At 38.3% G+C, this 15,168-nt stretch overlaps 1 protein-coding gene across 1 annotated transcript; it reads right to left on the bottom strand.

Moving 5' to 3' along the window:
- Positions 1-1,158: 1,158 nt before the first annotated feature.
- Positions 1,159-7,043, bottom strand: LOC145490619 (uncharacterized). Its single transcript, XM_081469705.1, has 5 exons — positions 6,908-7,043; positions 5,488-5,702; positions 4,849-4,951; positions 4,085-4,234; positions 1,159-1,703 (listed from the first exon to the last, which is right to left on the bottom strand). The coding sequence occupies exons 1-5, from the start codon at positions 7,041-7,043 to the stop codon at positions 1,171-1,173; spliced, it is 1,137 nt and encodes a 378-aa protein (XP_081325831.1). The 3' UTR covers positions 1,159-1,170.
- Between the last annotated feature and the right edge of the window lie 8,125 nt (positions 7,044-15,168).

Genomic DNA, 15,168 nt, shown 5'->3' on the forward strand with positions numbered 1-15,168 from the left:
TATGAAAGATATGTTTTTTTATGTTATTATAACGTTATAGGGTTAATCTCGTGTTTTCTTTTCAAGACGTTTTTTATGTTTTCTATTTTCATTTCTTCATCTAGCATAATTTTGCATGTATGTAACCTTCAAGGCTGTCTATTAGTGTAAAGCCGTAGTTAGGAGTATTTACAAGTAATTTACAGTTTCCCGACAAAATAGAGTACAAATTTTGCATCGAGTTAAACCATGCAATTTCTCCCTCTGTGAAGTGAAAGGACAAATCCAGAGGATACATCGAATAGAAATAACAGACGATTGTTTCCGCGACAAAACTCAACAAATTTTGAGGATCGCAGTCTCACCCGCCACAATCTGCGTCACTATACAGGTGCCCAAACCCAACAAGATGTTGTTGAAACTACAAACGAATCCTACAAGGGATTCGTACCAGGTTGTTTCTTCGTATGCACCTGTGGTATTGGTAAGTTTAATTGAACTGTTATCTGTCATTATAGGCTCTTAGAGATTTCAATCAAACCCCTATCATCCAGTCTACGAGGTCACTCGCCGTACGGTTTACCTGTTTGGTAAATTAGGGACCTCATTATACTCATAGATACATTATTTTCAAGTTGGTTTCTCTTGCATGTGTTTTCAACTTTACTTAATATAGTAAAGTGGCATTTTATCTCACTCTATTTTTATATATCCCAACCATTTGGTTCACTTCATCACTTAGAGTCCCTAGTTCCTGATGAATGTTACTTTTACCACCCAAATATTGCACAGCCTTGTATCTGTTTTTAACAGCCACTTTGACCCTAGCGATGCAGGCCAACAGTTAAGAGCTGTTTTCTTTTGCCTGGTTTTCAGTGGAGCGCTGGTCAAACTTTTGCGGCATAGGTCTAGTTGTTGAAAGAGCTATTTACTAACGTCCTTTATCTGAACAACTGAAGGAAAAAACACCAAATGTCAGCCTAGTGCCGCAAAACACAGAAGTCTTTTTCGGCGTTTCTGAGATTATACTCTACATCTTACATAGATTCTCCAGAAATCTTTCAATGATGCTACGCTGGGTAATTGTTTAAATTGCCTCACATTTCAAACGGAATTATGCTTTGTTTCAGAAGAAACGGACAAATGCCTCAAAATGTAAAAGTCAACAGTTCTGTGATTGTTATCTACATTTCAGCGCACATAGATTTTCCAAAAATCCCTTGACGATACTCCGTTGCTTCCCGTATCATCGCACAGCCATTTTCCGTTAACGATATTCCATTGATTCTCGCCAGGAATAAATGCCGCTCGATTGTACATCCTTTTGTTTCCTTTGTGGTTGCGGCTTCCCCATTTCCCGTTATTTTGTGAACCCCACCGATGACATTGTATGGCCAACTGAGAGTTATCATCATCCAATCTCTTAAGAGAATTGCAAGCAAGGGGAAGTACGTTCGTTTGATCACTGAAGTACTGGACCACAGCTTCACCAGTGCTGTTGGCGACCGTAGTCACGTGGAACGTACGTCCTTGTTGTTTACTGCAGTGGAATCTAAGCTGAGTGAAAGACAGGTGTGTCCTGAGCTCCTTCATGGCGCTTAATCCGATACCCATTCTGTTGTTCTGATAGTAGCTGATCCTGCGGTATGATGCCTCAGGTTCCCAGTTCTGAGCAGGTGGAGTAGAGCTTTCCATTAACCAATTGGCGACCAGAAGCCAGCCTCCTGAAATTAGGAAAACTTAAGTTTACCATTTAGTATTTCATGAATAACTTAAAGTAACACTGAAAAGTAAAAGGTATTAATTTTTCTGACTTAAGTAAGTAGAACTTTATTTTTTCAGGTTAACTCTGTCAGCTCTATGAATAAAACTGCCATCAATAGAGGCCCTGCTAATTATAAATATAAAAAATTATTAACTTTACAGTATGCCTAAAAATTATATAAAAATTAGTTAAAAATGTTAAAAACGTAAAAACTATACTAAGGTTAAAGCAAAAATTACATATATATATATATATATATATATATATATATATATATATATATATATATAAATAGAAAATTATATTTACACAGGAGCCATAATCGGGGACGGAGACCGTAAGTCTTTTGATCCGCGCGCACCTATGATATGGGACAATTTTTCTATTTTTAGAACAAATTGCGCTATCCTGACGTCATATATCCGCGCGAATCTAGGCACATGTCGGGGGCTCTCACGTGGATGTTGTCACGTTGCGTGATCAAATGGTGAGAGTTGAGAGACCTTGAGAGATTATCTTGCGTATTTTTCCCAGCGATGGCAGGGAATAAGGCAGGGAATACGAACCAGGGCGCTTATATGTAGTTTTATGCTCTGAGCTAACGGAAAAGGTGGATTTTTCAGTGTCGAAAACAAGACTTCAATCTCCCGCTGGGAATGAATAATAAGATCTGCTCGCGCTAGTTGGGCCAAGCTTACGCGTATGTTTTTGCGTTTGTTCTGACTTAAGAATGTAGCAAGAAAACTCTCTATTCTGGTATCGAATTAACTTGTGAGTTTCTCAGACAATGGTTAATCATAACCAAAACCTGTTTTGATGGTTTCTTATTGTTTCTGCTTGTTTGGTGAGTTTGCAAAAGTTTTTGAAAGGAAGGTCTGACGCGTACAATTAGCTCATTTGCATAGTGCAGCTCGTGCACTTTCAAGTCCGAGTCGATGTTTTTAATTGTCAACAAATCTTGACAAAGATTTCTTTCGTTATCTTTTGTGCTGAGATGCTGCAACAAATTTCACGAACGCAAAAAAGACTACTAACATCATGTGTGTTTCTTCAACATAAACATAGCGAAGTTCTACACTGCGAAAATGAAAATAGACAAGGCGTTTTGATAACTCGATCAACAAAATCGAAATCGTTATCCGAAGTTGATTAAAGAAAGCGTCAACGTAACTTTGCTGATTATTTCTGTTTTATTCGCATATTTTCAGCTTTATAGCTTTTAATATGTTCTCAAACATTTATCAATCTTAAACATATTCAAAAACTACAGAGTTTGTAAATAATATATTTTTAGCATTCTAATTATTTTAAGCTGAGGGCCCCAAGTTTATCAGTAACTTAAGTTACTGTCACGGGTCACCCTCATTAAATAAAGTCTTTCACTTCACTTCACTTCATTGTTTGAGTTCGATGTACGCTTTCACACGAAAGTGCGGTGGAAGTACAATTTGTCATGTTTACTGACTGTACAAAACAAGCATCAGCGGGCGCTCTCATTCATCGACAACAGAGAATTTACTGAATTTTTACACGAATAAAACTGAGCAGTATCTACGGACGTAAAGTTATTGGGCCTTGATGAAACATCAAGCGTTGCTTACAATTCAGGCGAAACTCAAACTAGCAATTATTTTGTTTTACTTTTCGGTCGCGATAGACTGGCAAATTTCTCGCAAGCGTGTGGCAAGAGGAGTAGGAAACTATGAAGTCCTGAAGCTCTGCTATATCTAAATATATTCAGCTAGTTTTTTGCTGCGTAATGGAAAGCTGTTAATCTTCAACATATGTGAAATTTAAAGTGGAGTAATGTACAGCTCATGTAAAAGAAGCATCCGTTGGAACACAACTTGGTCAGCGATATATATCTAAGCTTAAAGCGGAACATAATTCGACACTGTCCTACTTCACTCAAACTGGAACAGCTTACGACGAAAATACTTAAGCAAAATTCCAACAGACGTAAACGCGCTGAGTTGTGAGCCAAAAACATGAAAAATTTCGGGAATTTCGGACACCATTCCCCCCGCGCGACATCCGCAAAAATCCTCGACACATGTACGTGCGTGTGCCGCAGGCGATGGCGCAATTTGTTCTAAAAATGGAATTATTGTCCCATATCATGGGAACAACCCCAATACTAGAAATGGCGCGCGCCTACGGTCTCCGTCCCCGATTATGGCTCCTGATTTACATTTGCTTTTAAACAGTTATAAATTTGGCATCCAGAAGAATAAAGACTTTTCTACTACTTCAGTCTGTACTCTTGGCAAATGCAAAAAGTTACCCTGCCTCGTCCGTGGAAGCGAGACACCTCGATTAACATCGATAATTCCTTTTTACCTTCGTCAGTTGTCATGTCACAGTAGACTTTGATAGGGTTTCCATCTTTTGCAGGGTCGATCCAGTACTCCCCGTCTCCTTCCGAATCTCCAGAATACCGGATGTCCTTACAGGAATGCCCAGGAAACGTAGAGAATAAACCGAGCTTCGCTAGAAATTGAACTAAAAACACAGTTCATTGGTTATCGGGTTTTTTGTGCTTCTTTGTGTAATATAAAATAGCGACTTTTTCTCACTGTTACAAGGTCTTAGCTTATTACTTTAGGTTCTGAGAGGCGACTATGTCATTCGAGTATGGATTGCAATCAGTATCTGTTGTACTCGTCACAAAAACATAGCTTTACCGTGAGTTGCTTGTGGTGCTTCGTAGAAGTTCCTATTTAAAGGGCAGGGTCAGTTTGTTCAAATAAAGATTAACCTAACCCAGGAAAAGCGCAAGTTTGATTTTTTTCATGACTTACTGTGTTTTTTTTTTTATTTTTTTATCTCATTTTGTTTTTATTTGTATTTTTCTCACGTCTAAATACCTTATAATTGTTGTTGCTGTTCTAGCCTCTGTCTTCAATTTTCGACGTGGACTACTTTCAAACTCGATGGTACGTTTAAAATCATTGCTATTAAAATAGCAATGAATGTCAGCTCTTTTCAGTTTAATCCTGGAATAGTGTCAGTCAACTTTCAAACAACCATGGTCAGGCTACAAAACTAAACTGGGTTTTTTTCATGATTCATGATACATTAGAAAGTCCCTAACAAGAAGTTACCTGAGCTACAGGTGATCCCCTCGTACCCAGGATTACACTTGCAGTAATTCTGATGTGAGCTCCATCTCCCGTCGTTTTCACAAACAAAATTCGAGTTGGAAATCTGGAATAATAATAATCATCATCATCATCATCATAAAGGACGTTACTTAGCTTTTGTCTGAGTGTGGCATTTTATTGATACTGGTAACAGTGTGGACTCAACAGCTAACAAAAGACGTGTCTGCGATTGACTTCTTCTCCATAAGAGAAATATTATTTTATGGAGAACAGGGTAAGGTTACCCTTTAACTTTCTTTACTTTTTGCATCCCGCTAAAGAAAAGAAAACGAGAAAAGCGTAAATATAACTGGAAGAGGACCCGGGGGGACACCCATATAAAAGGATGGTGGTGCATGTCGTACCTTTTAGGGGGTTAAAAAGGCGGTTTTGGTACCTCTTGGTGTTCAGCCTCAAAAGTTTCACAGCAGGAGCTTTTCTGATACCTTTTAGGGTTTTGAACCGGAATATGTTAGGATACTGATGAGCCTACATGTAGGTGACCTATGCTTCACGGATAAACGAAGGGACATATAGAGAGAATGTAAGTCTTGGCGATATCATTTTGTCAATTTTAAGAAATATTGTGATAATACCAACCTGCTTTAGCTCGAAGTAAGTTGAGCCCCGGTTTTTCTTAAAGTCTTCAGGCCTGGAAAATCGCGTTTCTTTGTTTAAACGACAGATTTGTGCATTTAGGCTCTCTGCAGCGAAACAGTTGTATGATCGGCACTTTTCATTTCTCAAACACTGCAACCCGCACTTCAATTGGTCTCCTGTACAAACACCGATAACATGGCCAAGTAAAGCGTAATCTGCAAATAACAACATGTAATATGTGGAGAGTTAAATTGTATTAGAAAATTGATAACATGCATCTTATCAGACAGAGTTGTTGCACAGTGGTTCTTATCACAGACAGTTATTACTCTTGCTGTTTATAATATTCATTTGTTAGTTCAAATTAAACCACATTTTGCGTTGTGATGGGCTACCCAAGCGTGCAAGAAGAGACTAATGAAAATTTTGTTTGGGCAGCGATGTTCTGTTCAATGTTTCCTAGAAGGGCAGAAGGAAAGCTTCCTTTAGCCCAAGCAAACACACATTAAAAATCCCCCATAATATGTTACTAAAGCCAAGTTTGCTTTCAAAACATGTTTCCCGCGTAGCTTCACGAGGTAATCATTTATCTCGTTGCGCGCGTTAGTGTTATGTTTTGAATGTTGTGTTTGCATTCGTTTTTACACCCAGTCCTCTTAAAACTTATTAAATGTAACGAGCAATGATGAAATTGTGTTTTACTATAATCTCTGTTTAAATTTTGGCTTTAAATTTTAGCTTTATTTGTGATTTCTTGAATTTCCCCTGGTGAAATCTTCCAAAATTTCCACAGTACAACGAATGCGGTGGGATACCAATTGTAAACACGAAAAAAATTGGGTTTGTACAGGAAGTTTATTCTTTTATTTCTGCAAGGTTATGTCTGTTACCGCTGCGGAAAAACTGATCAGAAGGTTTTCCTGAAGCACCAACTAAAGTAAAATGTTTATTTACGGAATTTCTCGGGAGGAGACGCGAGTAAATTTACTGTCAGTTTTGCTTTTTGTGCTCATGTTGACGTCGTGAAATATTGACTGACATTTTCCTTCTAGCGCGCAGATTACTTAGGCTTTACGGTCCTCAGAGTGCGTGCTGTCGTAAAACTATAAGGAGCATGCGCACACCTTAATTGCGTCCTTCCTAAGTTTTAATCTCAAGGTTTAATGATCAAGGAGAGGATAACGGTAAACAATTAAACACGGTGTTTTATGAAGCACTTGTAGGCAGACTGTTTTGCTTTCCATAGTTCGCATTTTAAGAAGGGAAGTAAAAATTCTCAGTGATATCCGAATTACATGAATTACGTCTCTTGCTAGCCACACAAGGGCTCAAGGTTACGAAAATTTGACTTTGAGAAGCCTGAGGGGTTTTTATCCTAACTGCATATTGTTCTTGAAATTAAGCTAATATTTTAACCAACCTCCGTGACTCTCAAAGAAGCTTGAAACAGATGTAGCGGTTTCTGCGAAAGGTACAATCACTTTCAGGTAAATTAAGCTGTCAAGAAGTAATAGCAGTATGGATGGTAACAATATGTGTTCCAAGCTTGAAGCCATCTGTCTCGTCAAGTAAGCCTGTTTGTACCAAAACAGAAATAGATTAAACAAACAAACAAAAAAATCAAGTAGTGCCAATCAAAGTACTTTTTTCAGAAAAAGAGGATTTTGTGTAATAAATATTGTAAAGGGAAATATCTGCTGGATATCTTTAAGTATTCGTTGGCAGAGCTATGCTTAAATCAATTCCGTGCGAGTTGCGCACGTAATTACTGTTGCAGGAAGAAATCGAATAATTTCTATCTATATTTAGCAGGAGAAGACACCTGGTCTTTCTCTCTCTCTCTCTCTCTCTCTCTCTCTCTCTCTCTCTCTCTCTCTCTCTCTCTGGCCGCGTTCACACTACGCCGGAGGAATTTGAAAACAGAGGTTTCTTTCCGAAAATGCATCAAATGATTTCCGTCAGCACTACGCCCGAGGAATTTGAAACTGCAACAATCACCGGTCATTGTGGATCGATTTGTGTTCGAGATATAAAATTCGTGCAGGAAAATATCATGATTATCGTAAGCTCATCTTTTTTCGAAAAGCTTCGTTTTCAAAATGTTTTCTGTTCACGCTAAAACGTAAAGCTCCGTTTTCAAATCCCTCCGCTTTGAAGGGTGCTTTCGAAAAGCTTCGTTTTCGTGACAAATTAGCGTGGTAGGAAGGCCTAACAGGAGAAAGAAAGCTCCGTTTTCAAGTTCTTACAGCGTAATGTGAACGGGGCCTCTGAAAAACGAACAACAAGATGACAATTTCAAAGAGTATTTTGCAAAGTGATATCTCCACTTAATTGTAGTTTTGAAGAGTTCGTACAGGTGTATTATACTTGATCTTAGATTCTTAGTGTAGATTTCCTAAGCTGTTGTGTTTTAGTTATATATATATATATATATATATATATATATATATATATATAACCATATGAGGAAGTAGCAGATCCCATTAAAATAGTGCTCAATACACATATAGTGTAGAGCTGAGTATATGAGTAATAACGAAGAGGCAAGATTTGCTGTTACTCCGAGTTTCGTGCTTACGCACTCATCAGACAGTATTTAATGATAAGCATTCCTATCAACTAGATATATATACACGGTATTAAACAATAGGCTAATTGCTGGACTAGTTGCATTACAATAAGTGATAGTTATACTGGAAAACAATAGGTGTGAAGACAGAAATTACGGGGACGAGTATAAACTGCGTGGGTGCAGTACAATATAAAGAAAGTGTCAAGCGTTCTTCAAGTAGAATTTGTTCTCGTGCCGGCATTTAGAAATAAGTTCTGATCTTTTGTTTAGTAGATTGTCGTTGCTATGTTTGATAATCATTAGTTTTTCTGTGAGGCAGAGGTCGCATCGTTTGGAAATGTTGTTGTAGGGTCTTGCACGGCTAATAATTGACCATTTGATGTTGAAGTCTTGTTTTTTGTCGTGTAGTTGCCAGATGTATTTAGAAAGCTCGGTGCTGTTGATGTGTTTTCTGTGCTTAAATGTGGATTTGTGCTGCGAGAATCTCTGTTTGAATGTTCCTTCTGTCAGTCCAATGTAGTTCTTGGTTGTGTTGTTAGTTGTAACTTGTGCGTTGTAGATTACACTGGAAGTCAGGCATTTGTTGTCTAGCGGGCATTGGTCTTTTTTGCGGCAGTTGCATTGCTCTCCGGTGATTGCGTTGGCGTTGTTGTCGGCGTTTGTTATTTTCATGTTGTGTTTGTTGATTACTGTTTTCATGTTGTCCATGCAACTGTAGCTGACTTTGACGTTGTTTTTGTTGAAGAGGCTGTGGTATTTATGTTGGTTCGGAAAGTGCTTAGATATGAGCTTCAGGAATGTTCTACCGATGTTTGTCTTTACGTTTTTACTAAATGGAGGGTTGTACCATATAATGTTTCTTTGTCTGTTGCGTCGGGGGCGTGTTGGTTGATTGTCTTCGTTGTAAATTAGTGTTTCAGAGTATCCGCTGGCTTTCAAAGCAGTTTCGTAGATTGGTTTGGCCTTGTTGAATTCGTGTTCGTTGCATGAGTTGGCGGAAATACGGCGATTGATGGATGCTGGAAGTTGCTTTATTATGTTAGGTGGGTGGTTAGACTTTGTGTTGATGTACTGCGGCTCGTCGTTAGGCTTTCTGTAGGGGCAGTAGGTACCTTTTGTAAGATCGAAGGTGACGTCCAGGTAGTTAACAATTTTCATGTTAGTCTGTATGGTAATGTTAAGTCCATATGTCTTGAAGCGTCTTGTTATGTCCTTCCTTGTACGGTCTGCTTGAGGTCCGGAGATGTTTTTGAAGATGGCAAGTCCGTCGTCTCTGTAAAGCCCGATGTTGTCTATCCCGTATATGTTACACAGGTCGTCGACAATGAATAAGCCTACGAGCTCGCATACTTCGGCTCCGTCGAAGCTGCCCATAGTAACGTCAAAAGAACTGTTGTTTTTCTTGATCCAGGCGGTGTTACTGTCAAAGAGAAGGGATTTTCTTGAATGCATAATAATATCGATGTCGCGGTCCGTAATGGAAGTGAATTGTTTGGCGAAGTTGATTGCGTCTGTAAGAAGTTTCTCAGTAATGGAAGGGTAGAAGTTCTCAATGTCAAATACGGCGAAGGTATGTTGATCTTTGTGTTGTATAGAGGAGAACCAGTTGATGACGGATGATGAGTTTTTCCATTGGTTAAGGCCAGTCTTCTGTCTCACAGTCGTGTTAATGTTCGCGAGGATTTCTTTACTGATACGTCCAATCTCACTTTTTGCAGGGTTAATGAGTCTACATGTAGGTTTGTTCTGGAAGTTGTCTTTATGGTCTTTGAGTGTTATAAAAGCCTGTCGTTCAGCCATGCGTTCCGCGCGGTCGTCAATGTTCAGATTAGTAGCAATGACTTGAGCTTCTTTGTTAATAGCAGTAATCGTATTAGAATTTGCTTTCTTGTACGTCGATGTGATATTGTCCTTGAGAAGCTTGTCGTGCGAAGCTTTGTCTACTTCGTAGTAGTTGGTTGTTTTGTCAGCAGGTATGAATGTTTTTGTGGAGTTGTTTATTTTCCTAATGTCTTGTTGTAGATGGTCTTGGAAGTCATCTCGTATTTGCCTGAATTCAATGTTCTTGATCATTTCGTACACGTCAGTTTCAAAGTTGTTTAGGTCTTCGTTCTGAGGAGGGCATTTTCTTGATTTAAAACCAAAGTTGTTGTTGTCAATGTTGTCGTCGTCGTTGTTGTGGTCTGTGTTATTCTTATCTTTATTCTGTTCGAAGAAGAAGGCTTTCCAACGCATACGCTTGATTACACTTTCGGTCTTTTCGATGAGTTTCTTGAGGTAGGAGTTTCTTGGTGGGATAGGAATGTTCTTCATTGAATAGTTGAATCTTGTTTTCTCCATTGTGGATAACGGCGATCGGCTAACAACTAACAACACAACCAAGAACTACATTGGACTGACAGAAGGAACATTCAAACAGAGATTCTCGCAGCACAAATCCACATTTAAGCACAGAAAACACATCAACAGCACCGAGCTTTCTAAATACATCTGGCAACTACACGACAAAAAACAAGACTTCAACATCAAATGGTCAATTATTAGCCGTGCAAGACCCTACAACAACATTTCCAAACGATGCGACCTCTGCCTCACAGAAAAACTAATGATTATCAAACATAGCAACGACAATCTACTAAACAAAAGATCAGAACTTATTTCTAAATGCCGGCACGAGAACAAATTCTACTTGAAGAACGCTTGACACTTTCTTTATATTGTACTGCACCCACGCAGTTTATACTCGTCCCCGTAATTTCTGTCTTCACACCTATTGTTTTCCAGTATAACTATCACTTATTGTAATGCAACTAGTCCAGCAATTAGCCTATTGTTTAATACCGTGTATATATATCTAGTTGATAGGAATGCTTATCATTAAATACTGTCTGATGAGTGCGTAAGCACGAAACTCGGAGTAACAGCAAATCTTGCCTCTTCGTTATTACTCATATATATATATATATATATATATATATATATATATATATATATTAAGTTTTAGTACAAACGACTTCGCTTTAAATTTCATCGTTTTAAAATAAAGGTTGTCTATCTATATCTGTATCTTTTACCCATTTTGTCCAAAAGAAATAATAAAAAAAAAAAACAATCCCTCATACCGTCAACAACCTTAAGTTCTTTGTAGTGAAATTGGTCACGTATCGGCTTCTCCTTTTCTCTCTGTTTACAATATTTAGAGAGGAAGCTACATCAGCCTTAGCTGGTTTTCACGCGGGTACTCTATCCTGATCGAATTGAAATTTAGAGATGTTGGTTTTTGTGGAGGGAGGAAAACCAGAGAATCCGGAGAAAAACCCTCGGAGCAATGCGAGAACTAACAACAAACTCAACCCACATATCGCGTCGGAATCGAGCGCGGGTCACATTGGTGGGAGACGAACGCTCTCACCACGTACTGCGCCGTCCCTACTCCCCCCTCCCTTTCTCTCTGGGTAAAGAACGAGATAGAGTTGCTTGTCCAAAAGGAAAAGGATTGAAGTATACCACTATAATGTGTTTAAACTTAGCGGTACCTGACTTGCTATGGAGTTGTCGATGGAACTTCAGTTCACTGCTTGATGTTCAAACAAAGATGCTCACACGTTTCGTTATTCGTTATATATCGTCAGTTTAGAAAAGCACAGTCTTTTTCTTGATTCGGTCTGCATCAGTTGCACCGGACTGGCGACTTATTTCAGAAGATTTGTTTATCAGAAGATGTAGCAGCAGCTGCTGATTACGTTCTGATATGCCTCGGAATAGACTCGCTTAATATACTTTTAACAATTTGATCATTAAGTGAATAAACAAAGCATTCTGGTTTTGTGCAGAACCCTGCTGGTGATGACACAAAAGACTGCCAAGCTTTGAGACCTCTTAGGTTCAAGGGTGACATGTTATAGCATTTAAGTACGAAAACGAATTTGGATCGGAACAGCCAGCCATTTAAATACTTTTTTTGCAAATCTTTCTAATTTAAAGATTTTAACTTGCCGTTAACTTGGCCTTAATCAGTGATCTCAATTCACGTGGCGGCTTACCACAACCAGTTATTCTAAGAACGAACAGATCTAAATGCGTTTAATTTGCATGGCATTTTTTCATATGACCATACTTGCTGTGGCCATAAGACATGCGCATTACAATCCTTGGTCAGCGAAAAAGTCATTTAGAATTTGTTCTTGATTTCTAGTATATAAATCATGGATGCTTTAAAAATAGAACTATCTTTCTGAGGACATATCAGTTTTCAGGAGCCGAGTTCAATTCTGACTTTAATTAGGAATAGTAATTAGACCGAGTGAAGTACAATTCAAGGAGTAATCGGGCGAGTAATTTCAAAATCGGACGAGCGCGCGGCGCGAGACCGAATTGAAATCACGATCAGTACTCCCTGATTTGTACAACACGAGGTCCAGTTACTAATCAATCGTATCAATAACAAATTCCGAGATTTATCAAGTCTTGCTAACTTAGTTTGAGCGAAAAAGTCAGTAGCGTTGTCCGTAAGTTTCAAAAAAGGTAGGAAACACTAAGAAGGAATATCAAGCCATTAATTAACGTGCGGGTGATTGACTTGCGAGTGGCGTAGGTATCCAATTACAGTTAGTATAATTTAAAACGTTTAACTGGACACCCACGTAGTCCCGCGTAAATTACACGACGATTAGGCGCGCGGAGATCCAGTCGCGATCGAGAATCTATAGAAACGATTAAACAAGTAATTAGCAAAAGAAAAACCGAAAGTTTGAATTAATTTGGTCGTATATGATGACCAACCCAGAAGAACGGAAAGGTGGGTGCACTCAATTTGCGAGACGGGTGCTTCATCAAACACAGCAGGTACACATGCAACAACAAAATGTTCCATTAAAACTGAATCTCCCGCACAGTTAAATTAGAACGGTTTTCACTAAAGTGGCGAAAAATAATTGTTTTTGCATCATTACGCGATGCGATTGGCTAAAAAACAACTCGTGCCACGTTTAGATTCAATCACAAGTAATAACAAAACCAATCACAACTTGATCACACACGTTTTCCCGCGCTTCTCGTCGGCTACGTGTATTTACCAGAGTTTTAGTTGGTTCATTGGTTCGTCTGTATCCTTTGTGACTGGCCAGGGTGATCAATTTGGTTTTGGTTTTATACCGTCGCGTACTAATATTTACGTTTTAGCTTCAAACCCCAGGTGCCTCATCTTCCGAATGCTATTTCCGAATGTTATTTCCGAATGTTTTGCCACACACCGCGTGGATCCTAATAAACATTTTCCTAAATCTAAAAAAGTCATGATTTAAAAAATTATGTCTGTTTAGGATTCCAGAAAGTTTATTTCCTTATTTCATTTCCTTTATTTGTCGTACTTTTATAATTTTATTCCGGCTTATTTTAGCTTTCACTTTTTACTTTTGTATTTCAATTTTCGCAACGAACGCTTTATAGACTTTGCATGGAAAGTTAACTTTAGACTTACATATACTAAAATAAAGCTATGAATGTGCAAATAAACTTCACTCACCTCAACATAGGGTTGTCTTTGAGTCTTCGATGCTATTTGGGCGCAATTTATGTCCCGTTTACACCGTTTCATGGCTTGCCAACCAACGACATCGCAAACATTGGTAAGGCACAAAACGGTCTACCAGAATGTTATACGGTTTAGTTAAAACATATAATTGTATTGTATTTAAACATTTTCAACAGACAAAATTAAATTTTTTTAAAATCTCAGCCTCGGGTTTATTCTTAAAATTTCGCAAATTCCAGCTTCGATTTTTTTTATAAAATATATTATATATATATAAAACAGTGTATAAACACACTAATGTAGTCAACAGAAGAGTAGTTTGACTTTATAATGGCATGAAAGTGACTACGATCGTCCTTGCTTGTTGGTTTGCCCCGTTTCATTACCTGTTCTGTTTCACACTCGCCCTTACCCACTCAGCTAACTCGAACCTTTCCAGTACTCAGCGGTACATTTAGTATTCTTTCCAAGGGGGTCATCTTTGGGTTCTACGCTCAATGTATAAGAAAAGCTATAACAGTTGGCGTTAAATCAACACGAAAGTTTTGCTACGCTTATCACAACGCTGTTAATCTACTGGTAAACGATAACCTTTTTTACTTGGTACAAGCGTAATTTTTTTTTGGCCCTTTAGCCATGCACTAAGAACTTTTTTCTCGAGGCGTGGGGTGTATTCATAATATTTTTCCCAGTAACACGCTTTTATCGGCTTATGAACGTGCGTGCATTTTTAATAACACTTTTTCCATCCCCGAATGGTCCTAAGACTTTAAATATGTTTCACAAAAATTTTTGAGCAATAAAAATTAATTCTTTACTTTTAAAAGCAATGATGATCAATTTTGAAGATTTTTATTAACCATCAGGACATAAATGAACCGTTATTCTTAAAAAATTAAGCGAAAATCAGATTTAATTCTAGCGTAAAGACCACCACGCCATCGAGACCCTTCTAATGCCTTAAAGTGACTAGGGCGCCAAGAAACAATATTGATACATTCTTGATCATAATACCGACAAAATTTTTGCTTTCGATTTAAATCCCAAATTTTTATGAATTTTCAAAGTCGTGAAAAATCACCATAATGAAAATCGCCACCGATTCGAAGAACCAGTCAAAAGGATCTGGGTCTAGAAGGAGATCATTCGCACAACATTCACACACGTATACTTGCTCGCCTCGAGTTGTTGCAATACTATTCTGAGCAGGAAAATGCGTAAAAAGCGGTGAGTGCCGATCAAGGTCTTGGCAGCGTACATTAAGCGCCTCAGGGAACAAGATTAGGGAAGATTTCATAGTCAGGTTTGATCGATCTATGAGTCTGCAACGAAGAATGAGTAACGATAAAATTATAATTACATGGGCTTTGGTTCGTTTGGGTTACAGATTTTTGGTAGAGTTCAAGGTAATTTATCTTGTCAATTCAAGATGTTATCTTTGTTTGAATGTATTAAGTGATTCTGGTGACTGCTACTGATTTGAGTCAGAGTTTCTAATCTTCTCAGTCTGTTTACACGTACTACGCGAACGATCGACTCAATTCGGCGCACTTCGCATTTACGGTGTATAGTTTAC

This window comes from Orbicella franksi, chromosome 6 (assembly GCF_964199315.1).
Source record: "Orbicella franksi chromosome 6, jaOrbFran1.1, whole genome shotgun sequence".
NCBI classification, from domain to species: domain Eukaryota; kingdom Metazoa; phylum Cnidaria; class Anthozoa; order Scleractinia; family Merulinidae; genus Orbicella; species Orbicella franksi.

Coding starts and splice junctions, on each gene's coding strand:
- LOC145490619 (XM_081469705.1), bottom strand. CDS start 7,043: ATGGCTTCAAGCTTGGAACACATATTGTTACCATCCATACTGCTATTA. Junction 4,235..4,848: donor GGGGATCACCTGTAGCTCAG/GTAACTTCTTGT, acceptor TTCAATTTCTAG/CGAAGCTCGGTTTATTCTCT. Junction 1,704..4,084: donor TGACATGACAACTGACGAAG/GTAAAAAGGAAT, acceptor TCCTAATTTCAG/GAGGCTGGCTTCTGGTCGCC.